This window comes from Rousettus aegyptiacus, unplaced genomic scaffold (assembly GCF_014176215.1).
Source record: "Rousettus aegyptiacus isolate mRouAeg1 unplaced genomic scaffold, mRouAeg1.p scaffold_m13_p_1, whole genome shotgun sequence".
NCBI lineage: Eukaryota > Metazoa > Chordata > Mammalia > Chiroptera > Pteropodidae > Rousettus > Rousettus aegyptiacus.
Window position 1 is genome coordinate 106,724,182 of NW_023416284.1, and position 27,917 is coordinate 106,752,098.

A 27,917-nucleotide genomic window follows, 5' to 3' on the forward strand; every position below is an offset into this window, starting at 1 on the left:
TTCTAATTGTTGGTCTATTGATTCTTTAAGTATTTATGGGGAGAATAATCATATCATCTACAAATAATCACAGCTTTATCTCATCCTTTCCAATCCTTAAACTTCTCCTTCACCTCTCTCTGTTGTCTGGGGCTTCCGATGCCATGTTCAACAGTACTGGTATGGGGGTCCTTTACCTTACCTCATTCCTTACCTTTAAAGAAATGTGCCAAAGTTTCTCCGTGAAATACTACTATTTGCTATTTTGGGGGTATACAACTTTTACTAAATTGAAACATAACTTACATTTATTAAGAGTTGTCTTTAAAGTTATAAATAGTTGATGAAATCTACCAAATGCCTTTTCTGCTTCTATCGAAATAATCAGATGATTTTTCTCTTTTACTCTCTTAATGTGGTTACTTATACTGATATATATATATATATATATATATATATATATATATATATATATATATATTTTAATATTGAACTATCCTTACATTCCTTTGGAGAAAAAGTCTACCTGATCATGACATATTATTATATGTTGTATTAGTTTTTGGATTTGCTAAGCTAGTATTTTACCCAGGATTATCATCACATCTATATTCACAAATGAAAACGATAGTAGAATTCTATCTGTATTGATCATACGTGGTTCTCATAAAATTAACTGGGTAATGTTTGTTCTTTTTCTATTTTCTGGGCAATTTTAAAGTGAGAATTAACTCTACTTTGATATGTTTGTCTATAGGCGCTTCTGGGCTGTTTGGTGGTCTTAGACTACTGTTTACATTTATTTAATAGTTTTTTATTTCATGATTATATTTACCACAAATATTTCTACAAGATATGATGTATCATAAAAAGAATCTTCCTTGGAGATTTTTGTAATTATTCTGTATAGTAGATATTGGTGAATTGGCCTGTTTCTTTTCTTGACCATCTACTCGAGTATATGTTCTTTTTGTACACTTAACACCATTCTGTTATTATTTTTAATGTAAATAATACTAACAAGTAGTCCTTTTGAATAAGTCTTTCAACTAAATAATTTTACTGACAAGAACACCAGTTCTAGTAGTACTGATGGATTAGTACAAGGTAAAGGGTGAGATATGCCCACTGGATTCCAGTAAGTCAGAGAAGATTTAACGCTGTTGGTCTCCTGCCTCTTTGAAGAAATTTCTAGTACATCTCTATCTAACAATCAACTTTAGACAATAGTTTGAGCAATCACATAATGATTGAAATGTTAAGCTATTTAGTTTGTTGAAGTCTGTTGTATTTTCCCCTTGCCTTGACTACCAGGTTGCTCCTGGTGAATTTTAACGCCTGACTGCAGTGACCATCTTTCCCAACTTCCAGGTTACTTCCCTTATGTATGTGTGTCAGATCATACTCTCTGAATCTGTCTTTCAGTGCTCTAGAACCTTTGAGTTTACCTAGATCTCAAGTACCTGGTTATAGTGTTTGATTTTGCAGTTTCTCATCTTAAAATGAAGATAAAGATGCTCATTTCACTATGTGGTTGTGAGGATTACATGAGACTTTGGACAAAATGAGAACCTCCAAAGCTAAGGGGAGGATGCAGGGCAGGACGCTGTGGCTTACTTGCTTCCTAAATGACTCACTTCCACACACCAGCCTCTAAGGTAGCAAAATTTCTGTCTCAGCAACATTATAAATTACTACAGCATGGGCTTTTAGAGTCACTTGTGAAGAATGTATTTTGGGGGGAAAGTAGAAATGGCATAAATGATGAGCAGACACATATCCCTATGAGAGCCATGGAAGTAACGGGCACTCAGCAGAGGTCTCTACTAAGGCTCATCTCAGCTATTACTCCCAGGATGTCCTTGGCTTTTCCTGGTTTAACCTTATTTGCCTTCTTTCCTCTTCAGGCTGATGCAGAGTGAAGATCTGCTGGCCGAATTCCACTACTGCAGCCACTTTGAAAATTAGCAGCTCTGGTGGTGGGGTGGGGGGTAGGTAGGGAGAACTCAGTGACATTCCTGCAAATCATTGACAGGAAAGGCTAGGTGGGGCCCCTAGGGGTGACACTCATAGACTGAGCCCCACCAAATGAAACTATAACCTGTTAGGATGTGCAGAATTAAGGTAGAGACCTTCCAGGGAGCCAGGGAAAGACAATGAGAAGGAGGCAAGGAGGGTGAAAGGGAAGCGAGAAAACAAAAGAACAGAACAAAAAGAATATCTGAAACTAGTAACGCATATGGAATTTTTTGGCGTTTACCTCTTTTCATTGGATTTTTCTTTTCTAAATGTCTGCCTCTCCATAATTCTCCAAATCAATTCCCCTAGAGATCTTTCTGAAATCCTTCTTCTCCATCAAAAAGGACTTCTGTAGATTAAATAAAAATAGCGCATCACTGGCGAAGTTTGAGAATTAGAGTTTGAAAAGGAATTGTCGCCTCCTGTTCAGAAGCTTCACGACATGCAACGACTTATCTGGAAGATATACAATTCAAGAATACAGTGTTTTCTCTCAGTATTTAAAATAAAATTCCCTTTCTTTTCTCCTCATAGTCTTTCTATCTTCCTTTCTTCACTCTTTTGCACCTCGTTTGATACCTTCAGGTCCAGCACCTACTTCACATTCCTTCCTCACGTGCGGGTGGTGATAAATAAAGCACATTGATAAGCTTCAATGGAGAGTGGCTGAAAGTGCCATTTGCCTCTTAGAAAGACTAGGAGCCAAAGGGGTGTCTGTAATACAAGAAGCTTATTTTTTTTAAGAATTCTCTTTCTCTTTTTCTGAACACTCTTTCTTTACCGTGTGACTGTGTGTGTGTGTGTGTGTGTCTGGTGTCCACTGCCACAGGCAGGTGAGAGATCTTTTTGTTGTAGAGTGCGAGTGTTTTATTTTGGCATGTGTCCCTTGTCACTGTGGAACATTCCAGTTGGGACAAGTCAGTGGCTAACATGCTTTATTGAGCACCCTTCGCTTTGGCGGAGTTGAAACCCAGAAAAAGCCAGTCAACAGGTAGTTGTTTTTCTGGGATGGCATTTTTCCAATTCTCTAAGGTGCCCAGAGTTGCTGCCTAGGGAAGAAGATATGAAAGGCAGGTGGATGGGAGGGGAGACAAAGCCTGTGACGATTGTCACGTATGTTGAACAGCTGAGTCAGGCAGGAACAAGAACATCACTATCATCTTAGGTCACTGAGTAGGATTTCTCTGACTAGTAGTCCTTCTTAGTAAAACCTAAAAAGGAAGGGAAAACAGTGTAAATTCCCTTAAAGGAGACCACTCTTCAGACTTCACTTGCTTTCAAGAGCTGTCAAACACAATCTAGACCTCTTCCTTCAGGTATCTCCTAAGGCCCTGGGCCTCCACTCCAGCTTTTTGGGTGTGGTGACTGAAGGAATATTTTTTTAATTGTTGTGATGTGGCGACTGGTATATTTCAATGAGAACTGTAAAAAGGAGTCATGAACCTTTCGCTCTTTTTTTATAAAAAAAAAAAAGTTACCAAGTAACCAGCCCACATCACCTGCACTGCATCCCTCTTCCCCAACCAACTCCATGGTGTTAGAAGTCTAGAATTAGAGGAAGGAAGGGATGAGGATTTGGGGTGGATTAAGGCTCAGGGAGGGGTGAGTGTGGCTGTACGCATTTCAGAATACTAGGTTGGAAGCATCCATATGGAAATGGAGTCTCTATTGCTCTTTCCTGCAGATCAATGGAATTCTATCTCAGTGACTCTTCCCACTTACAACTGTCTAGGCAGGTTCTCTCCACCAACTATTTCTGGGAGTCCCTAGAAGAGTCTGGCCCTGTTGTTTTGAAATTTGCTTTTAGCTATTATGTCACTTGTAGAACCAAAACTTGAATGAGAAGACAACCATGAAGAAGAGGTAAAGGAGGTAGCCATGGTAGGAGTGAGGGTTCCCAACCTCACTGACTAAGCACCGCCTTCCTTGTCATCCCTTCCTCACTAGCCCCATTCGATGTGCAACCACTAACACACCACAAACCCCAGCTTGAAAACCAATGATCCTGTCCAATCCCGTAATTTTATAGAAGAGAAAATGGGACCCAGAGAAGGAGAATATGACCAAAGTCAGATGCCTGCTGATGTAATTCTTTGTCAGAACAAAGAATGATTATTAACTAAGTAGCAGTAGGGCTAAAATTCACACTCAGGTCTTCCACTTTCAATTTGTTCTCCCTTGCTGGTCATCTTAGTTTAAAGTGTCCATTGTAAAGCAGTGGTTAAGAGCATGGGCACAGGAATTGAATCTCTTGGATTACAAGTTTGGCTCTACCACTTATCAACAGTGTGATTTGGGTGAGTATCTCAACCTGTAGATGCCTCTATGGGATAAAATGAAGATAATGATATCTAGTTCATAGAATTCTCATAAATATTGAATAAGACGTTCTATGTAAAGCACTTAAGACAGGTCTTTAATAAACTTTCAATAAATATTGGTTATAATTATTATAAGCTGAAGAAAGATGACCTAGGTGCTGGTTTACAATAAATGTTAGCTTTTTGAAGAACTACTTAATTTGATCATAAGCTAGAGGCAAACACGGTGAAAATATTCAATCCATTTTGCTGAACTTAAAAAGCGAAAATTACTGTGCATATTGAAGGTTTCTGCTCTTCCTCAAATCTGCCACCAGGTGACAGCAGTTGATAATAGGAAAGATAGTTCAGGCGGCAATTTGATTAATACTTCTTCCCTTCAAAACATCTGTAAGAGCATCCTTTGAAGCCTTTATTAAGCACATATCTTTGTAAAGTCCTGTAGCGAGTAAGACAATTTCCTTTCTTTTCTAGAACTTCCACTGGAAAATGTATGCTGACAAGAAGGGTTTAAATGGAAGAACACAGTCTAATAATATAAATGTAGTTACTCAGCATTTTGAGGAAATAATGCCAATAAATATTTAGAAACCATAGGATTTACATTGAACCAGATTTTCACAGTGAATAAGCTATTTCCAAGCCAACAGAAGTAGTTGTTCACAAAGTAAGATCCCAAACATCCAGGGGCGGTGGGGGAAGCGCATATTCCAGTCCTGTTCGGCTTTTAATTGAGGCATAGAAAAGCCAATGGTAGAGTTTATGTAGAACTGAGTATTGTATGAGTCTGATTAAACTCAAAGAATGGATCATGGTCAGTCCTCCTAGCCTAAATTATGCTGCCAATAACTAGCTACCTGAAGACCTCAGAAGAGAGAGGTAGAATGAACCAGAAGGATTGCTTCAGAGAGCTGGTAAAATTTAGTCTCCTGAGTCCTTGGGCTAGAAATGAGGAATTTTTGTCTAACAGGTCCAAGGTTCAGCTGGAGGGCATCACTCATGGGATCCCCACTCCAGATAACCAACTGAGAATATGAGCTCAGAGTCAGAAAGTTGGGTTCAAACTTTGACTCTGCTGCTTGCTATCTGGCTGTCTTTGTAGAATTTATTTCACCTCCTTAGGCCTTAGTTTCCCGATTTATGAAATGGAAATCATAACACCTCCCTCAGAAATTTATAATTGAGGATGATATGAATGCTAGCTACTACATTATTTTTGTCATTACACAAATATTATATGATAGGTCCTGAAGACATAGTGGAAAATGAAATAGAGTTATACTTTGGCAGATCAGATACAGACAAGCAAAGAAACACATATTGAGTGATAAGATATATAAAAGGGAGAGAGTAAGGCGCTATGGGCGCCGATAGCACCCAAATCAGTCTGAGAAGTAAGAGACAGCTTCCCTTGGAGACGTGAAATCTAAACTAGGAACTAAAAGATGATAAACTTTATCCAGGCCAGGTGTCTGCAGCAGAGGGAACAGCAGTAGCTAAGTCCTGGATTTCAGAAATTGCATTTAGTGTGTGGTTAATAATAGCTAACACTTTCTGAGAGCTTAGTTTGTGCCAAGCACACTTATAAGTATAAATGCATTTACTCCTCATAAGTATAAATGCATTTACTCCTCATAATTATCCCATAAAGTACCTTTGCAATCTTCATTTTATAGATGATAAGACCAAGGCAAAAAGAGATTAGGTCACATGCCTAGGGTCATATATTCAGTAAGTGGCATAGACAGGGTTTGGCTCCTGAAATGACTTTCGAGGAATTACTAGGCTCTATTGTCCAGAAAGAACAAATTATAATAGATTATTCTCTAAAGCAAGTTTGGAAAGACCTCAAAAAGACCAACACAAACCAAAAAAAAAAATAGATCTCCAACCCCATCAAACAGCCCTTAAGAATCGATATTAGCTTCCTGAAGTCCTCAGGTCTGAGAATTAACAAGAGATTGTCCAAAACCCCTAGGACATCTACAGATCAGACTAGGCTCAAAGGAAATGATAAGAGGCATCTATCATCACACAATCCTCTCTTAAGGAGCCATCTAAAGCTATGCTGTCTAATATCACAGCCACTAGCTAATTCAGCACTTGAAATGTGACTAATGAGACTGAGGAACTAAATTTTAAATTTTATTTAATTTTAATTAAGATTTAAATTTTAAAATTGAAGCAGTGTTAAATATTTTTCTGTTAAGCACAACTTTACGGTTTTGGTAGAACTAGATTTCCCTTTCACTACTAAATCACGTAAGACATTGCATTGTAGTATATGTGCTGGCACGGGCTGTCTTTGCTAATATCTTATTGGTGATTTTTTATATTGCACATTAAAATGATAACATTTTAGATATGCTGGGTTAAATAAGATATATTATTAAATTCATTCCACCTGTTTCTTTTTACTCTTAAAATTTCTTTTAATTACATACATGGCTCACATGATACCTCTATTTCACAGTGCTGGTCTAAAGGAAGTTACATTTAGAGAGTCATCATTTTATCCTCAGGGAAAAGTCTGAGACAGAGAATTTGGCCCCTCACATGTATGTAGTGCTATGCCTTTGTGCTTTGAATGCGTGAGTTGCTTCAGTCTGAACTTGAACAAGACACAAAAATTTACTCAAGATTTCTTAACACAACTGGTTAAACCCATGTGTGCTGCAGGAACAAAAGTGCTAACTATGGAGTCAGACAGCAGGAAGCTCATCAATTAGCACCAGCCTTAACCAAATCCTTTACTCTCACAGCCACTTTCTCACTCTGGGTGGGCTAGATACTTCCTAGGATCAGCTGACTTTGTAAAGTTCTATGATTAAACCAAGTTGTCAGGATCCACTCTGTTCCCCACCAGAAAAAAAGACAGTCCATGCTCACAAATTCAGCAACATCAAGAATAAGCCCTTGGTGATAGACGAGAGTGTGGACAGAGTGTGGGAGAACCAGCACATGGCCTTCACCCACTAGAAGGACAAGGCCTGCAGTCCGGCCACTTGGTTGCTCACACACTCTCCCCCTCTCCCACTTCCCATTGTCTGACCATGCACATATTTAAACCTGGCCCCCAGTCAAACACCCACTAAAAAGATGATATGAATGTTGAGAACATTCATTTACTTACCTATCAAATATTTTGTGTATATATATTTCCACATGCACATGATAGATACTGTGAGTAAGACTGAAAAAAAAAAAATGCCTCGCCTCAGGGAGCTTCTGTTCTAGCAGAAGAGACATTCAAGAAACCACTGTTCAGAAAACTGTTTAATTTAGTATGAAGTGTGAAGCAGAAACACTGAGTATGAAGAAGACTTAGACTAGGACCATCCACCTTGTGTATTTGATATTTCTGACATGCGTGGTAAGCCTATGTAGCTCAGTGGTGAAGAAATCAGACTGTGTGTCCAGATGTGAGGTTTAATGCCACTCTCTTTTTTATTTTTCTCACCTGAAAAGTAGGAATGATAAAATAGTATCTACCTCTGAGAGTGGTTAGAAGGAGTTAGTAGTAAGTGGATACAGGACACTAGTGGGTCAATTTGAACAGCCTTGGCAAATAGTGAACAGTATTTTCCAAGAGTTTGCCATCATCACTGGAAATTCCAAGAAATTTTGGAGGTCTCCCTATAGTAACCATTTGTAGTTGAGCTCATTTTAGAGACTTTTTTTATTCTCTTTGGGGTCTGAGCCAATCTTTTGTGTACAAATTCCAAATGTAGGCTTTCTCTCCTGGACAGTCTCAGGTATCAGCAAAGAAACAATTCGTTCCATAAATTTCCAGACCCAGAAAAGTAGCTGATCATTCATAGCAGAGGAAAAGTCAAGGGCTTGAGAAAAATTTCCCACATATACCAGTCTTCAAGGAAATGTAAATTATAACAGCTAAATGCAATTCGTTGTGTATCAATTAGCAAATGTATTGTTATTGATGTCATTGTTGTTTTCTTATTTTGGATTGTTTATGATAGCAGTGCCAGTAAAGAGTCAATAAACAGATAGGTATCATTTATTTCATTCAATAAATTAAATAATGCGTATACTAGAAACTATACTCTCCTTCTCTGCTAGCAGAAGTATAAACCGAACTGAGGTTTTCACAAAGTTAGTTGACAATATGTTACATAACTCCCAAAGATATGCATGCCCTATGAATTTCATATTTAGGACCCTAAGAAAATAATACAAAATAAAGACAAAGATTTATGTTCATCACGGTATTATAGCAGAATACTGAAAATAGTCTAATTTCTTAATACTATGGAAATGTTAACCAAATTACAGTATATCCACAGAAAGAAATTTTAGGTATCTATTAAAAATATTTACAAAGATTTTAATCATATAAGGAAATATGTATTTTACACTTCTAAATTTTAAAGTCATGTATAAAATTGTACATACAGGCTAATTTCAGCAACATATGACAATAGACAGAGAGAGAGAGAAATATATCAAAGTACTGAAAGTATTTATTGTGATGATTTTATGAGGTGATAGGGCGATAGGTGAATTTTTTATCACATGAATATTTTTCTACAGGTTCCAGTTTTTCTACATGTGCAAAGAAGTATTATTTGCTTAATGTTCCTAGAAGCCAATAACAATGGAATGGACACAAGAGCGAAGGCTCCCAGGATTGCAATTGGAGCTAAATTTGAAAGAGTAGCTACAGGTAAGGAGCCCCTAATCAAGCCTGTGATCCCAGGGTTTGGGAATCCAAAAGACAATCTCTGAGCACAGGATGAAATAGAAAAAAGAAACATCACTTATTTTAATAAAAAGAGAATTCCAGGGAATGGACAAAACTTGTCTGTAGGAGTTTTCCACGGACAATGGCATTTCAAGCACTACAGTAACTGCCCCTGGTGAGAGAAAGGTGAACAAGACAATGTTTCTTTCTAAACCATTGTGCATTCAGCCTCCCTAAATGTAAATGTGGCCTGAGCTTTGGCATTTGTAGCTTTAAACATTCTGTCTCCATTCCTTGTGGGCAACAATGTTTCACTCTTCTGCACCATCTATTGACCTTGACCCTGATCCTTGAGACTCACTCAAATGGAATGAATCTCATTAAAGAAAACCAACTGTATTCGTTTTCCTCCATCCCCATTTCACTTCAGGCTCCTTCTTACATCATCAGACCTAAGATCCAAGCACCTAATCAAACACATCCACAACAAAGTTTCACACAACTGCAGCTACATGAGAGTAACAAAGATGGGCATGGCTTTCCAAGAGGGATCCCAGTATCTCCAAAGATTGTTTTTATTATGGAATCATGTATTCTGATGACCAGAAATGCTACAGACAAACTGTAGCCTCTGGGGCCTGGCAGTCCTTTGCTCAGATGCTTGAAGGACATCCAAGGATGTCCCAAGTATCCTAATATGTCATATGTAATAAAGAATTATTTCCCCCTGGGTTGTACTAATACACCGGTACTCTGCAAAATCCTACATCAAAGACATCTGAAGAACAAAGCTCACAATTATAACTATTTTCACAAAATAGCTTTAAAAATTTGAGGAAAAAAGTATTCTCCGACCTTTTTCCTTTCATTCATATTAACTGATATTAAATAAATACTTTAATTTTATTAAAGATAAAAAATCATAAAATCCTTATTGTTCTAACAATTAAGATTTAATTTCAGTTACAATTCCATTCCTTCTTATATTACCAAGATTTATCTTCGTTATGTTTTCCAGGCTACCTTTTAATTGCTATTTTGGAGGCATAAATTCAGAAGCATTAGATTCTTATTATTCAATATCTTTCCCATTACATGCTATCTTTCTTATATTCACAAGTCTTGAAAGATTCTAAACCACCTGATAACTTTTCATCAATATAAATCTTTTCATTCTTATAGGGATTGAATGGTCAGATTTTTTACATCAGTTGAAAAATCTTTTTGTAGAAAAATTACAACTCTTTTACCTCTTTCATGCTGTCAGTTTGTCATTACTGAATTGCAATCTCTTTCATTTGCATAGTTTCTGCAAGTAAACTTGAAACTTTATCTCCTTAGAAAATAGGTCATAAAATAATCTTAACTGAATAGATCTATATTACTAATATTCAAAGATTAATATATTTAATTTAGCAGTTTAAATTATAGTATTAACTTATTTAGTTAACTCAGCAACAGTTGACATTCCTGCTAGAAGATATAAACCATAGATCCTTCTTCCCATGATAATTTTGATAATACCTCTTAATAAACTATAGATACTTTCTCTCCCTGCCTTTATTTAAGTGAGATTGCCTGAAACCTATTGACAGTCTCCTCAAACCTTACAATTTTAATACCAGATCTAATTTATCAAAGAATTCCACTTAAATTAAGATTAATTTATTCCTGAAGTGTCTCTTTTTTAAAAAAAAATCTTGCTTTTTAATGATATTTAGTAGATAGGAAATTTGAGATACATTGTTTCAGGTACTTCAGCCTTAGATATGTTCTTTCTGCATTTAAATATTATCAACCTCAATTCTTCTCAGTATCCAGTATTTGGAAATACCTGCAGTGAGTTCATCACATTACCATCTATTAGCTATTAATCAAATAAAGCAAGGTCATGTACTTCATATTGAATAGCATAGATTGTAGAAGAGCCGGGATTTGAACCCATGTGTCTGACTCCTTCGACCCTAAAAGAACTTGTAGTATTACTGGGGAAGGTAAACCATATGCAAATAAATGGCAAATCATTTTTTTTTAACAGTCAGTGCACACAATAAGTACCCTCAATTGGGCTGTATGGTGAGAGGTTATTTTGTAAAAGCTCTTGATCTCCTCCCTGATTTAAAAATACTGTTCTAGAAAGAGAGAGAGATTTGTCAGAAGTTTAACAGGGACTTATAGACTCATAGATTTTAAATATGATTGAAGGAGAATTAGTCTATGGATATTTGGGGGTGGGAGTGAGGTAAGTGAAGGACCCCCATGGCACTTCAACTACAGCTGCAGAAAGGGGATACTCCTTACTATACCAGTGTGTTTCTCATTGTCCAGCTAAGATAATACCTCTCACCTTCCCCACTAAACCCTATCACTTTGAGTTTCCTCTTCTTCGAAACAGGTTAGACTTACATCTTCAAGACATCATTACCAAAAACTAAAAGGAAAAATTACAATAATTAAAATATGAAAGCCAAAAAAAAAAAAGTTGAACATACAAGATAACAGTTAAGAAACTTAGATGGGTAAACTCTAGTCACAAATTTCTTAATCAACAAAATGTTCTAAATAAATACATGTCTGTATTCTTTTCATCTACAAGGATACTTCCACCTGAAATCATTCAGGATGGCCCTGTTAAAAAGTATCTCAATTCTTTCCAGAATCTAGTTCTCAATCTTTCAAGAATATCCCATATGGTTCTTGTCTCCTCTAACTAGACATTTGCATCCTAACCCCAAAATCAATGCTCTAAATCAGCCCAAGCCCATGGTTGCTTGATCTCTGATTTCCTTAAGTGAGAGAAGCCCTTTTCCAATCTGGGCCTACGTTTTGAGGACTCAGACACTCTGGACATTCTAGGATCACCTCATACATGCTTCTCCTAGCCAGAACTAGTGCTTGGCTCAGTCCGTAGTGAAACTGTTTCTTCACCTTGAATTTCTCCATAGTATCTAAGCAAAAACTTCACAATGGTGTACCCCAAGGTGACAAGTTTCATCTTGGCCTGGCTCAGTTCCAACTTTATCTTGCCTTCTTTTGGCCAGTCAAATCCCTAACTAAAGCTTTTTCTTGTCAAATGTCCTGTTTTTCTTAATCTTATCAATTGATCCTCCTCCCTGAAAACAAATGTCCAAACACACAAATCTTCCCTTTATTTTTAGTAAATTCCTAAGTCCTTTTGAATCCCATTGATAGATTCCCTAGAAATCTATGAACCCTAAATTAAGAATCCCTGTCCCAGTATCTCCCACCTTTCCCAGGTTCTGGTCTGAGGAAACAGTTTCTGGCTCATGTATAAGCACATCTGACTAATATCCACAAACCCTATGTCATTCATTTACCCTCTCAACTCTTCTGTCCTGTAATGAATTGCTAGCAAAAGTTTAAATCTTTGTAATTGTACAATTTTTAAACCATTTAGCCATACAAAAGTCTAAAAGTGAGAGGTCTGAATTTTGCAGAAATAGTTTATAGGGGCAAATGGGAGCACCATGTTTGCATGACAGAAAACATGAGCTAGACAGAAGCAAAGCTGGAAATTATAAAGGATGAGGCTAAACAAGAAGGGCAGTACTGCATGTGAAAGACCTTGATGTAAAACATCAAGTCTAAACTTTATCTATTCTATAACTTTACAAAGGAAAACCCTTGAAGAGAGCAATGGCTAAGAAAGATGAATATGTTTTTGGTGAATAAGATAGGCTTCAGGGAGGAGAGTCTAGAAATAGGGAAGACCAATGTAGGAAGCTATGACTATTGGAAAAGCATGAAGGGTTGGAGACCTGAGCAAGGGTGAAAAGAACTCCTACTATAGGGCAGAACACCAAAGAATCAATAGGACTCTCTCGGTAGCAAATTGAAGTTGGTGACAGGACTGAGAAAAGAGGAAGAAGGAGAAAAGAAAAAGGCACCAAAAAGCTAAAGACAGTGAAAAAGTTTGGGACTTCATTAATTTGAAAGATATTGCTTAAGGATAATACAAAACAAATTAATCGAATTTGCCGATGGAGGAATTTTGTTTAGAAGAAAAGGATAAACTTCCAAGGCCATTGAAATATTTGTTTCTTAGAATGTATTTAGACAAAGCATAGACATTTAGGCAAGTTTTTAAGAATACCTATTAATTGGATAAGCTTTCTGGATTATTTATTTTTCATTCTGTATATCTATATGAGTCTAAAGGCATGACTATATGCTATCCAAACCTACAGATGGAAAGTGAAAAAATTAACCTATATGGATGTAATAAGTTTATAAATAAGAAGTAAGTTACATTTGGCAACAAGTAGACAAAACATTCTGAAAATCTGGATTTTTTTTCTTCAGATGTCTTGTTAGGTCACTACCTACATGAAGCAATCTCCTTAGATTGACAGGTTATGGCAGGAAGAACTTATCTTCATTCTATATATTCCAGAGTACATAAAATTTTGAGCTCCTGTAAGAACTCATTATGGTTGATGATGAATATAATTTGATAATTAAAAATAACAATATATAATATTTATGTTTCTGCAAAAAAAAAAAAATTCCAATCCTTACAATGACTCTCTGATGTAAGTACCATTATTATTAGTATTGCCATTTTAAAGATGAGGAACTTGAGGCTTAGAGAACATTAAGTAACTTGACTAAGGTCACATAGCTAGTAGCCGGCAGAGTGAATCTAACTCAAAACTTTCTCATTAATTTATGAATTCTTTGAGTGCCTCTCAACCAGTGTACCTTCTAAAACTCTAATTCTTACTGCTTTTTATATAGTAATTGTTTAATAAATGTGTACTAAGTGAGATGGGATAGATGGGATGGATGGATGGATAGACGCATGGATGAATGGATGGATGGATGGATGGATGGATGGATGGATGGATGGAAGGAGATGTTTGATGAATTAGTACAGCCTGTGAGCAATATATTTTTTCTGAGACCCAGGCTTCCAAACAAAGCTTTTCTAGAGCCTTAGGATATGTACCCACCAAGCACCCTGCTGAGTATCTCTTTTCAGCAACAAGCATGAAGGCAGATGAGCAAGTTTCTCACCTCAGTCAATGATCTGTCAACCACTTCCTTGATTGCTGTTAACTCATCACGTCTAGCAGATGCTGTGTTTAGCCCACATAGGACTCTGGCTCCCTGTCTCTCACTTTCAAGTATTAAGCTCACCACATTTTATCTCCATGCTTTATGAAGCCGACATTATCAAAAAAGAGTTCAAAAACCATGTAAGTTCAGCAGGATCACATAAACTTATATAAAACATATAACTATTTTTTAAAATGACAGATAATGGGTCTGTATCCAGCCTTTTCAGACAAGGAAATTGTCTCAAAAATATAATAAACAGGTAGGTATTAAACATCTATTATATCTGTTTTGTACAATGCTAAGAACTACAACTTAACAAGTTTAAGTCTAGCGAAGACAAAAAAAATTATACATAAACATAGATACATATACATACACATTACACATATAAATTATATAATAAATATGTATTACATAAATATATAAATTATATACATATATGTTTAAAATATAGCACCATAAACAAAATAAAAATAATTATTTCACCCAGATTGAGGAAGAATAATAAAGTTCAAAAAGATGGAGACCTCCTTGTCAGGTTTGACAGTATAGAATAAAGAAGCTACCTACATATTTTTCTCTTTCATAGGAGGAAATTTATCTAAAATATACACACCATTTAGAATGTCTTTCCAGCCCGCACTCCTTTTATTAGAGAACAAAGCTAACTTAACCACAAGGCTGGCCCCCCGCAGCAGCCCTGCTTATACTACATGATTCCATTCAACCATAGCTGATTAGACACGTGACTCAAGTTAAGCCAGCCAGGCTCTCCTGAGTCTATGGCTTGGAACTGAGAAATATCAACAGTGGACCTGAGAATATGTGAACATGAGAGAACTAGAAGCAAAGAGAAAAGGAATCTACAGAGAGAGCCATGACATAGTTTAAGGAAGAAAGATTTTGAGAGACAGAAAGTAACTGCTTGACCCTTGTTTATTGTTTAGCACTGGTTTCAGTACGCCTCTGAATTCCTGCTGTCATTCCTACCCTAGGTTTCCTTGAACCATCTTCAAATTTTTACAATTAAGTCCATGTTTTTTTCTGTTAGCTCAACTGAGTTTCTATTACAAAGAAACTATATAATCTTCAAAGTTTCTTAGGAAAACATAAACAATAATACAAAAAACCTTATATATCCTATAATAATAATATGTATTTAACCAAAAATCTAACTAATATTTATCATCATATTGATTAATAGCAAATAATTTAAAATGAATTTAAAATGCATTAATAGGAGAGTAAATAAATAAATGCTGGTATATACATACAATTGAATTCTAAGCAGATATTTAGAGATAATACTTACATCAGAGGGTTTTTAAAATTAATTTCTCTTTATCTACTATTATCTTATACTTGGCATTAGATTCAAGAGGTTTGACTCAATACTAGTCTAATGTTTAAAAATCTGGCTTATGCAAAGTTTTTCTCCAAAGCTAAAATGCATTATGACTGTAATGTCCTAGTTCTCCAGGTCAAATAGAAAACCAATCTGATTCACAGCCATCATACAATATTCTCCTATGTGGTCCACATGCTTAAATTCTACTTCTTCTAACCCCGGTTTTTTAAGAAAAAGAAAGAAAATGTTACCACTTTTCTAATCCAGATAGAAAACTGAGCACTAATCCTCTTACTTCGATCCTCAGTGAAATATAGGCATATAGACACCTTCCTCTGCTCCTCCCTTATTTATTTTTGTGGAAGTCTCCACTTTGAGAGGATCACAAAATAAATGTATCTTGGATATATCTTAGTCTGGACACAATCATAGCTCTAGACAAAGAGGGATTGCCAATCAAATTGAGATATGGACAAGGGTAATTGAAAAGGTGATATCCCAAAATGAATGAGAAAAGATAATTTGATCATTTTTAAGACTTCAAATTTTTGAAACTTCAAAATATTATAAAGTTGAAAAGTCAGTTGCCAAGTAAGTTTTTAAAACTTTTTCAATATCACTGTTTTCAGATAGTCATAGTAAAAAGATCAAAGACTTGAGAGCCAGACATATCTATGATCTATCTCAGGGCCACCATCTGCTGACTTGATGACCTTGAACAAGTTACTGAAACCCACCAAACCTTAGTCTTCTTTTCTGTAAATTTGGAAAGTAGTATCATATAGAATTGTTGTAGAGAGTAAATGAAATAAATAAATGGGTAAAAAAAAAAAAAGTCTTGCTCTGTGACTTTATAAAATTTATAACATTCACATGTATTTGACACCTATCATATGGAACACCACTGTTTTGCATACCTTCATAGGCCTTTCTGTTGTAAATGTTTTTGCTGATGTCTTTAATAGCTAATGCCCTTGTACCTAAAATTGTTAGCAAGCTCCATAGATCTCTGTCAATTTATTTTAAGTATTATTTTTATCATATTTGATTGCCAGGCATCTGTGAATAGATTACATTATATTGATGTTCTTATGAACAAACTAGCATATTTTCTAAGAATGCTGTTGACATCAATACAATTTCTATTTGTTCTTACCAAGCAAAAATTGGTAGGAAAGTATTCTGAACCGAATTAGTCACTCCTTTGCATCATAGGAAAGTACAAACCAGAAAATTGCAACTTAGGGATGCCTGAATAAAATAAATCTTTTCATTTAATAATTTATCTGTTATAAAATTAAAACATTAAATGTGCTCCATTATGATTAAATTTTTTATACTACTATAACAATAAAGCAAGCATCGTTTTCCTAATCCATTCCATTGGACCTTATCACTAAGTTTTGTTGTAGTTCTTTTAACTCTTGACTGAAGTTGCTTCTTTCTGACTCAAACTGTCATTGAAAACAGTTGCAACTTCCCAGTGTTATGAATTCACAAAGGTCCCTCTACTTATACAACCAAGCAGTGTAACCCTTTAATTTTATGTCTTGACAACACTGCTCTTCAGCCAAATTCAGTCACTCTGCAATTATAGAGCTCTGCAGTAATTCTACTGAGCACCAGGTATTAGGAGCATTACTGTTGCAGGGAGATGAGATAGAGAAGTCAAAGAGATAATAAAAACTTGGGAGCAATCAAAATATTTAACAAAGGGAAATTTCTTAAACAGTCTGCTATTTATCTATGTCTTAAGATGTTAGATATTCCGCTTGTTTCAAATACACCCACAAACAACAACAAAAAGCTTTAAAAAGGGTACAGTGGTTAGACTATACTACAAGGTGAGAAAACAAGTTTTGAAACAGTTTTGTAATATGATCCAATTTTGTAAAATAAAATACTTATAGTTTTTTAAATGTAATTTTTATAAACTAGAATAGTACTTAAAATGATCTCAATCTTGTAAAATAACAGGAGCAGTATTCTCCAAAAGCTTATTTCTAAGACCTGGGATTATGGATTAATTTTGCTTTCTTTCTTTTGCTTTCCTCACCTCCCCACTGTTATTTTGTATAATAAATGAGCGTATATTACTTTCTTGGTCAGAAGAAAAACTCTATGTGTGTAATATGTACATGTGAGTAGATAGATAGACAGACATACACACAGATGATAAATAATAGAGATAGAGATATAAAATGAATACATATGCATATGTATACATAGAAATTATGAGCTAAAGTTCAATATGATGTATGGTAAACATTGATATTTCTATATTGTTAGTGCAATAATGTGTAAACCAAATGGACAAATTAATAATCGAGACTATTCCTTTCCACTGATCAGAATGCCTGTCCAAAATCCAAGGCACTGGTTTCCAGTCTATCTAAATACTTCAGATGCCTAGTTTATTACCAGCAATTTAGTAAGCACGGAATAGAAATAAAGAGCCTGGTTACCCTGAATGTCAGCTCCTTGAAAGCTTGTCTTGTCTGCTTATACCCTGCTATCACCCCAGAGCTTAGCACAGTGCCTGGCACATAATAGGTGCTCAATAAACTATTTTTGAATGAATGGCTGTTTCATTCACACCATGTGGAAGTCTGAAGAAATCTCCTTACTTCCTCACAAAGTAGGCATAAAATGAAAAGATAACCAGTACCCCTCAGATTAAATGTGTCTTCTCAAAAAAGTTTGACAAACTGACAAATTCTCATGCCCTGACAGTCCTCCAAAAGGTTAATATTTTATCAACATTAATTGAGCATGAAATATATGCCAAGCCACATGTATTATTTAATTTATTACTCACAACTATCTATGAGTCACTTTCTATTGTTATCTCCATTGTATACATATGAAAACTAAGACATAGGTGATATAATTTTCCCAAGGGAACAGGAATACTAAAGTGAAGCTAAGATCTGACTATGGGAAAGTCTGATATCAAAAATTTGTCCTTAATCAATATACTAAACAAGAGTCCTTTATAAGTCTCAGACAAAATTTTATTTCAAAATGTAATGATGGGAAAAACTCCATCTCCTCTAAAAAATTAGCTAACTTCTTCCTTTCTGCTAATGAGAACTATGCTACTAAGCACATCTACCTGTTTTTCTTTGGCTACCAGGAAGCTCAGAGAAAAATGTAGACCTTACCCAGAGTAATCGTATTGGTCCTTATAGACTGTGACTTTGGGTTTTCTCTTCCCAAATCTTAACTTTTGACTCTATGTTCCCTGGGCCTGGTTCATATTTTTACATCTACTTTATTACCTGAATTTTTGTTATAAAGCACCTCAAATTTTAGAATAAAATTCTTATTTTTGAATAAAGGAATATAGCATCATTAGTATTAATTTTACTATATTTTCAATTTGCAGAGCAGCCAACTCACCATAGCATCCTCTATATTGTCTAAAAGAGAAAAACAATTGACAATTTGTTCCAAATTCACGTGCTATATCTTTCCTTTTAAATATATTCTGTGGTTATCTTATTATCATATTTTTATATTAACTTTGAAATTGCTGAAAAGAAAATAAAGCTGATAACTTGATAGTTACCAACCTCAATATGTGGTTTGGTTTGCTTATTTAATTTTAGACCTTACTTTTCAGTGACATCCGTTCAGACTTCAGTCATTTGCTGACCTTAATTCTCAGGGTATCAGATGAAGTCAGCATTACCAAAGGGAAGGCCACCTGTAAAACAAATTTGCATGTGCCTGCTAACGTATAGGCATAGAATTCTAAATTTATTTGTTTAAAAAAAAAATGGAAAGTTTTTTGACCCACTTTAAATCAGTGTTTCAGTAAAAGGCCAGTGAGAAACCCATCTAAGGAAAAAGCTTGGTTTCCATGAGGTTAGTAATTATTACTCAAAGGAGAAACTGACATGTGTATATGATGTGTTTGATAGTGGATTTTAATGTAAGGATGGGGAAACACTGATGAATTGCGGTTGTTTTAAGATGACATGATGTGATTTGTCTTTCGTCTCTTACACAGCTTCCAGGCATCATTCAATGCTTTGGGGCTGGGAAAAATGTCTAAGGGCAAGTCTCATTTACCCAAAGAATAAAGGCATTATATACTATTTGGAAGTTACCAGGAATAGAATGTCTTTTAGTCAAATGAATAATGTAATGGCTGTTCAATGTTCTTTTGACCATGTAGATTAAGTATGCTTTTTTTTTTAAAGACATCCAACCAGTTTTGTAATTCAAGCCATAGAATAAGTTTTTATCTGATCCTATTAGATAAAAATAGTCTAGTCTGGACCAGGTAGAGGCAATATCAAAAACCAATAGTAAAAGAAAAAAAAATAGTTCCTCAAAAGAACTGTTCATAGAGGGTCTGTATCAGGGAAAACAATCTACCGAAAGATAGAATGACTAATGGTGAAAAAACAGAATCTAAAAACTGAAAATAATTCTGCCGTTATCTCTCAGCCCTTGCGAGCCCATTAACAATGACTCCATTCAAATGTCCTCATTGTTAATCATTCCTTCAATTCACCATGTCACATAAGGAGGGAAAATTCTCCACCAGAGATTCCAGAGGAAGCCTATGTGTACATAACCCTGGAGTAGTCTCACTTAATAATTTATTGTTCAGAATGCCCCTCAGAAAGAAACGCAGCCACAGTGAATACCTAACAGTACAATACTGGAGAGGAACAGTGATACTATCAGGCTGACACTAAGATTGATATTTCCTATTGAATAAACCATGTTAATTTCGCTTTAGTGAGAACCCACTTTGTTTTCTAATTCTTACTTTAAAGCAAGGGTTGATATTCTTAAGAATGGCACACAGGTTAGATTTCATTGGCACATGAGGCAAGCACAAGGAGATCAGCTAGTGCCAGCTTTCCCCCCTTATCTATCAACCGAAAGAACTGGCAGCAAACACATTCTCCTCCTCCTCATCCTTGCCAGAAAGCAACAAGCAAAGAACTCTTTTCTCTACTCCAGGTGGTCCTATATAGGCCACATCATTGTCACACTGTTTTCAAAAAGGTCAGGATAAAGAGTCAAAGTGTTAGACAACTCAATATAGGCATTGGAATGCATCTGGGTCCCTAAAAGAATATTCAAAATTCTGAACTACCCAAATAGCATTATTCATACTGTCAATCAGTAAAAATATCGAGCACTTATTTACTAGACGCTATGTCAAGAGATACAAAAGACTAATAAGATGGCTATCCGTCTACAGATAGCTCACAGTCTAGCAGAAAATTGGAAATGTAAACCAATGACACGCAATACACTGGAAATAGGCATGAATGGCTGTGTATCACAGAGAAATCAGCAACACAAAAAAAAAATCTGTGAGGACCATGTTGTGCAAAGCTCGACATTAGGCACCACGAGAGTAACAGAGATGAATAACGCATTGGCTTTGAAGGATTACAGTAAAACCTGAAAATGTAAATAGGCATATATCTTAAACATATTTTTTCCATCCTAATAAAACACAGTACAAAATGAAGCAAAAGTTATCTGAGAGGTAGATATAAACTATGCTTTACGGGAGCCATTCACTTCAACTAAAGTAATCAGGAGAGACTTCCAGACCTAGAATACACATTTGAACAGGATCTGGAGGAACAAGTCGCATTTTGATAAAATGAGGACAGGGAAGAGCATTTCCGAGACAATACCTTAACAAAAGGCATGTAGACATTAGAAGAAGGATAATCAGGACCCATGAGCCCATGTCCTGGAGCATGGGGGAAGGTGAAGCTAGAAAGTTGCAGATCTCAAATAGAAACTTAAATACGAATTTAAATGCTAATGAGTTAGCATTTGGTTCCGTACTTTTGCTAATAGGACAAGAAAAGACACAACCAGAGCCAAGCTTTGAGAATTATTGCAGGAATGTTAAAGATGGACAGAAGGCAGCAACTTGGGAAGAGCAAAAGTAGCTATTAAAACAGTCCAAGTGGATGAGTGTCTAAGTCAGAGGAATGGCAGTAGGTCTGGGAATTAATACTAGATACGAGAGACACAGCAGCTTCTGACACTGCTACCTGATCACAGGCAGAGAGGAGAGATAGGAGATATGTAGACATATCTGGAGACATGTGTCTTAAAGTTACTCACAGCAACTCCATGTCTTCAAGGATGAATGGTGATGTCAACAACAGAACTAGGATAATCAGGAGAAGATGCGTCTTACTTTCTCTTCTATCTGAATCTGTTTGCCTAACAAGATCATCACTATCCCTGAGGTTCAACTGCTCCTGGCCTCACTGCTCAGTCAGGAAAAACAGAAGTCACTTCATACATTTGTAGCAGGGGAAATTTAATGTAAAGAACTGGTTACCATTGTGATCGAGACTGGCATCAACAAGAGGCTACCACCATTCCAAAAATGGAGGGACAAAGTGAGAAGCAGTGCTCCAGGAAACAGAGCGAGCAGACCCCTTATTCCCCCTCCCCTTCCTTCTCCCCACTCCCACTCTTCTACCCCACAATTTCACTCTGGCCACACCCAGCTGAAAGCCAGCTGACCAGGAAATCTGAGAAAGTGGCTTAAAGGTCAGTTCTCTGAGACACAGAGTGGATCAGAGCTAGGAAGAATGGATTTCAGGACAAACAGGCCCAAGATTCAGCAAACTTCGTATACACCTCAACCGTTGAGTTAGAACTACTAGTCATCCTCCCTTGTAACCATGTATCATATGAGATACCAGCTGAGAGATTCTGAGTTCCATCACTCACTTCACTGGGAAGAAGGGGCAGAGAGAGGGTGACATGTAGCCAGCCACATCTATACCCACTGACCCCTCATCTTTATCATCCTGGGGCTGGTCCTCAGTGTTTCTGAGGAGAAGCTATTCTCAAGGACTTTAAATCAAGTGTAGCTCACTTAGACAGTGGAGAGAAAAGGAATGAGAAAACAATTTCCTTCTCTCTTTCCTTCTTAAGCTCCCTCATTCCTCCTCTCCCTTCCCATTCTTATCATTCTTTATGGTTAATTGACCTCCTTTTCTCTACCTCCTTCACCTTTCTTCAGTCTCTATCTCCATTTTCAATTCCTGTCACTGTCCGTCAACATCTCCTCACTCCTTCATCTCCGTCTCATTCCTCCTGAAGAATTACATGAGTTAACAAGTTGCTTTGTTAAACATGCCTTTAATAGTAAATCTCATTCTCTTTGACCTAGTTATTAGTTCCTTAGTCAAGTAGACATTCAATAAAGCAGGTGTTAACTTAATAAAATAATATAACCTGGCATCATTAAATTATTTATTCTTTTTTTGTTTGTTTACATGGTCAGATTTTGAGCAGTTTCTAAAATGGTCTCCACAACATTTGGTTAGGGAATATGATAAGAAAAGGAATTATCAAATGGCAAATCAAAGTGTATGACACCAGAAGACTTGAATGTTATGCCATACTTCTATTTTCCCATGAGATATTAAAATAGAGCATGCTCTTTTGGCATCTTCATATATGCCCATAAATAAATGATATCAGCTTATAAGTAAAGCATCATTGTTCAGCTTGTGACACGTAATAGTTCCTTGAAGAATAAAGAGAGGACATAGTCTTTGGAAACATGAATTTCTGCTCTTCCAGTTTCCTTCATGATATCAAGCAGATATTACTCGTCATGAAGGGGAGGTTCTTCTCTCACCTCAGCTGGAAATGGAACATTTAACCAAAATGGTGTCAACCCTGACCCACTCCGATACGCCAACGTAAGTGACCACAGAAGTAGCAAAGCACTATAAAAAGAGAGAAGATAGCACTACACTTTGTCCATCTCACAGGAGGCAACAAGCTCAACCATCTCCCGCTGATCAAGGGAAACTACAATGGCTCCTATGAGAACTTCATTCGTGGTGAGTCCTGCACTAATATTCAGTGCTCTTGTTATTTGGATCAGATAATACTTCTGGACTCTGGGCATGAAATTCTGGATTCTAACTGTGGAGATCCAAGAATACTGATCATGTAGAATAGGAAATGAAAGCTTTGGCAGATACTTGTCATTGTATAGCATTCTCAAGAACTGATACACATCAGTTTGAAAGACGAGATTAAAACTGAAAGATACCTACTTTGGGGCTAAACCGCATAAGAAGTGTCACATAATGCTGTGCAGTAAGAAAGAATGTTCATTGAAAACATTCTTTCTAAGTTCGAGCGATTTAATATAATTCTCCCACAGCATTTTTTTAATTCAAAATAAGACAGGCCACTGTCCTTGAGAATTTAATAAGTTGTGGCAATGACATTTGTTTCCATTACCTATTATTATACCATAGTTTTGGTATACCAAACCTGTTTATTCTCATCGGATATATATATACATATATATGTGCATATATATGTGTGTGTGTATATATAATTATGATTTAGTGTAAATGATCTTTATATTTTTAAAACATCTTTTTTGAAATGTAATTTGATTATAGAATCAATATATGTAAATTTATAAAACAGTAAAAAAAAAAAAATACCTAAGAAAACATAAGGGGGATCCAGTTTTGAGTTGGATGTTTGCCAGTGGTACAAATAGCATTTCTAGCACAAATACGGACATCGCATGTATTTTCAATAGCCCTTTCTTCCTAAGTGCACATTCCACTTCACATAGGGTTTCACAGAATGCTCAGACAGAGAACAATGGTGCAGGACAACATTTCTTCCTAGAAAATCAAGGTCAATATTATCTCAATGACCTGGCAATGATGCACATACTGAAAAGACGATGGCTTGACATTTTTACAAAAATTACTGCCAGCCAATTAATAATGTGTCTTTCCTAAATCAAAGGAAGAATGTTCAAGACTGGTAAAAAAAAAAAATTAAATTAAATTAAAAAAATCCATGGTTTAACATTATTTTGCTCACCTAATCCATTTTCATTTAACTGATCTGAAAATTTATAATAGATTGTCCTGGAACACAGTATTTTCTCTATGATTAACAATCCAATCATTATCACGACTTGTTAACAAAAACTACATGCTAATATAATCTCTCACCTTTCTTTCCTTTATCATTTAGTTCCAATCACTGCTGCTGCTGCTGAGTCTGGTGGCCATAGGGAAGGCAGGAATAGCAATCCCACGAAATACAGGATGCCCAAATACTGAGGTCAAGAACTTTCCTCAGAGTGTGAAGGTCAACCTAAACATCCTTAATAAGGATACGGATCTCAGAATGTCTTCGAATTATTGCAATCGATCCACCTCGCCTTGGACTTTCCAGTACGTAAGAATCCCAGATGAAATCTCTGTATTCTACCTTTTATGCATCAGGGCTGCCAGTTAAATCAACTTGAGGATAATTTTACTCAAAATTATCAGTCAAACCTGGAAAGGCCTTTGTGCAAAACAATGATTCTGAAACTTTTATTCTACAGATTTATTTGATAGAGCATAGGATACTCCTTCCCCCAACCCTCAACACCTGCCCTATTAGATCTCATTGTCACTGACCCCAAAAACCCACCCAAATTTTAATGGTTGTCATCATTCTAGCATTTACAATACCCCAAGTCTATTGTTTGTTTATTTTGAAAAATAGACATTCATCATAGGGAATTAATGTTTGAATTTTCTTTTTTTACCATAGCTACCATTGAAAAGATTTCTTTAAAATAACTAGTAATTAGCTGAGATATTTATGCCCTTTAAAAAAATCTTATTAGCCCTGGGAAAATATAGCTTGAATCTCAGTGGAGGAAGTATTGGATTGGGTATTTCCACCTCCTTTTAAGTTAGATAATCTTGCTCTACACCCCCAACAGACCTATATTTGCTGTGCCCTTAATATATCTAGTATTTAGACCCAAGGAAGAATTAAATACAAAATATTCAATATATGATTTCATGCTAAGAAGCCTCAGTTATGTGGTGCCTACAGTTTCACCTGACTGTAGCATTTCTTTTCCTCTTCCCATTACCAAGAACAGTTTAAATAAATCAACTCAAGCTCAAAGCAAATCATTCACTCAGCTTGGGTAGAGAGGGAAGAGGAGGTTATAGAGAGATTTAAGCTTTTATTTCCAGCCCTTTGTATCAGCTCTGGCCTCTGTTCCAAGAATGCGTTGTCAGATAAAATTTTGATGCATTCCATGCTTCAAAGGCAGACTTCATTAAGTTAAATTAACAGCTATCTTATTCTTACATGATTCCCCTGGTCATTTTCCATCAAATGTACCCTAAAAAGATTATCCTTTGTGTCAAACTTACATCCCTGCTGCAGTCCCAGTCTATCTTATTTTTTCCTCATTCTTCAAAGAAATTGGGGAAAATTTATCACTGTCTTTTTTCTATAACATTTCCTGTGCTTAAAAATCTAAGTTTTCCCGAAACTACTTTTTTCAGACTAATAGCACGTAGAGAATTTGCAATGTCTATAATTTGTCACACTCTGAATTTGTCTCCCTTTAATCATTCCTGTTTGATTTTCCTCCTGCTTTACCAGGAATTCACTTTCCTCTTGGCTTTTGTCTCCCTTGTAGCCAAAATAAGGACACTGAGAGATATCCCTCTGTGATCTGGGAGGCAAAGTGCCGCCACTTGTACTGTGTTAATGCTGAAGGGAAGGTAGACCACCACCTGAACTCCGTTCCCATCCAGCAAGAGATCCTGGTCCTGCGAAGACAGCCTCAGCACTGCCCCAACTCCTTCCAGCTGGAGAAGATGCTGGTGAATGTCGGCTGCACCTGTGTCACCCCCATTGTCCGCCACATGGCCTAAGAATTTCCAGTCTGACCCCAGATTCCCAAATCAGTAGGCTTTCTGGGGAGTAGACCCAGTCTCATTTCTAACTAAACTCACTAGGATTTTTAAACAAGTTCATTTAATTCAAGTTTCAGAGGTAATTCATTCAGAGATTGAATCTGAATCATCTTTTCCTCCCCCCAAGGAGGAAGGTTTAGATTGAGTACCAATTTGCTTCTTGTTTGCTTTTCTAAGAGCTTTAAGTTATTTATGTATTTAAGAGGCCCTGAGATAATTTAGGGGCTAAGATTCCATTTTAATGAATTATATGCCTTATTTTGTATTTTTCTTTTTAAAAAAGACAGTATTCCATACTTAGGAATTGTATTATTTAAAAGGTAAAACCTATATTTATATGAGCTATTTATGGATCTATTTATGTTTCTTAAGTCTTTAGAGAAAGATGAAATAGTATGATTGTTCTGCCTAGGGAAATATTAGAAAGAATTAAATGGCAGTTGAAAATTTCTGAATTTGTACTACATATAGATACAGGATTCTCTCCTCTTTATCTCTTAGGAGTGCATGACATAGCTAAAAAAAAAAAAAAAAACAAAGACTATACCTAATTACATATTTATTAACTTAATTTTGTAAATTGTTGAAGTTTCACAAGAGATAGTAAGTCTAACTCTCTGTTAAACCCTTGTAATAATTTGCAATAATAAAATTTGGGGAAAAAATTTGTTTTCTTATTTTTTTTCTCATTAAAAGTACTTTAGCCAGTTCAGTTCTCACCTATTTGAAAGAATATGCAAATTATCTCATCCAGCAAAATAAAGTATGTCTTTGAGTAACAATAACCTTCACCCACGCAAGTCCAAGTTCTCAATTTAACATGCCTTCAAGATAGTAGAGGACCAAGGCTCTCATACTATTAGCCGATGATGTGGATACAAGCATTACAAAATGAATTAAGCAAATAAAAATAATGGCCCTGGTAAAATGGCATGTCATTATTAAAGATTATACAGGAAAAAGAAAAGACTCTCCCAAAAATATGACCTGAGGTTTGACAGTAAGGGGCCAGTTCTGAGAGAAGTTATAGTTTTTCAGACTAGAATATAGTCTGTCCCAAATTCAGGCTTCTTTTGAAGATTAATGCCAACCAAAAAGGAAGATTTTTCTCTTCCTCGGTCTACACCCCTAGGACAACCCCTGGTTCCCACGGCCTCCGATCTAATGTACCCAGACACAGAAAAGAGCCAATAGAGCAAAACAAACTTAAAGCATGAGAAAAGTTTAGCCCAAGTAAAATAAAAACTAAATCACATTCAGTTCCAGAGTAGTTTCAAGTTTCGAGTCGACCATTTTTCCACACCATGGCCCAGCATGCTGTCTTGCCCTACTTCTGGAGGCCCTTGGAAATTCTCAGGCTGGTCCCGCAAGCTCCTGTTTCTTGAAGAATCATTTTCTGCACTCTTTCATTCTCTTGCACTCTCCAGTCCTACCCAGAAGCCTAAGGCATTTCTCTGCTTCTTCTCTAGCCCCTTTCTTCGTAGTGTCATTTGTGTGCTTACATCTTGATTCTTGTGGCCATCTCCTGTCACAGTCTTTATACAAGACATCCACAGGCAGCTGCTGCTGACAGTTTCTCACAGCCTTTACACTTTAAAACCTCCCACTAAAGTCCTGCTGCTCATTTCTCAAGTTCCCCTGAATGGTAGTGGTGAAAATAAAAACTTTGGTTTTGTTTTGGGAGGGCA

General features: G+C 36.2%; 1 protein-coding gene and 1 long non-coding RNA gene across 2 annotated transcripts in view; one reads left to right on the plus strand and one right to left on the minus strand.

Annotated features, from left to right (window-relative positions):
• Window positions 1-19,069: 19,069 nt before the first annotated feature.
• Window positions 19,070-27,917, minus strand: part of LOC118604004 — a 36,487-nt gene continuing 27,639 nt past the window's right edge. The window contains exon 3 of the long non-coding RNA XR_004951604.1: window positions 19,070-19,160. This is a non-coding gene — a long non-coding RNA (uncharacterized LOC118604004). The remainder of the gene's footprint in view (window positions 19,161-27,917) is intronic.
• Window positions 23,243-26,262, plus strand: IL17A (interleukin 17A). Its single transcript, XM_016147305.2, has 3 exons — window positions 23,243-23,316; window positions 24,488-24,690; window positions 25,950-26,262. Exons 1-3 carry the CDS (start codon window positions 23,290-23,292, stop codon window positions 26,185-26,187), a joined length of 468 nt encoding a protein of 155 aa, XP_016002791.1. The 5' UTR covers window positions 23,243-23,289; the 3' UTR covers window positions 26,188-26,262.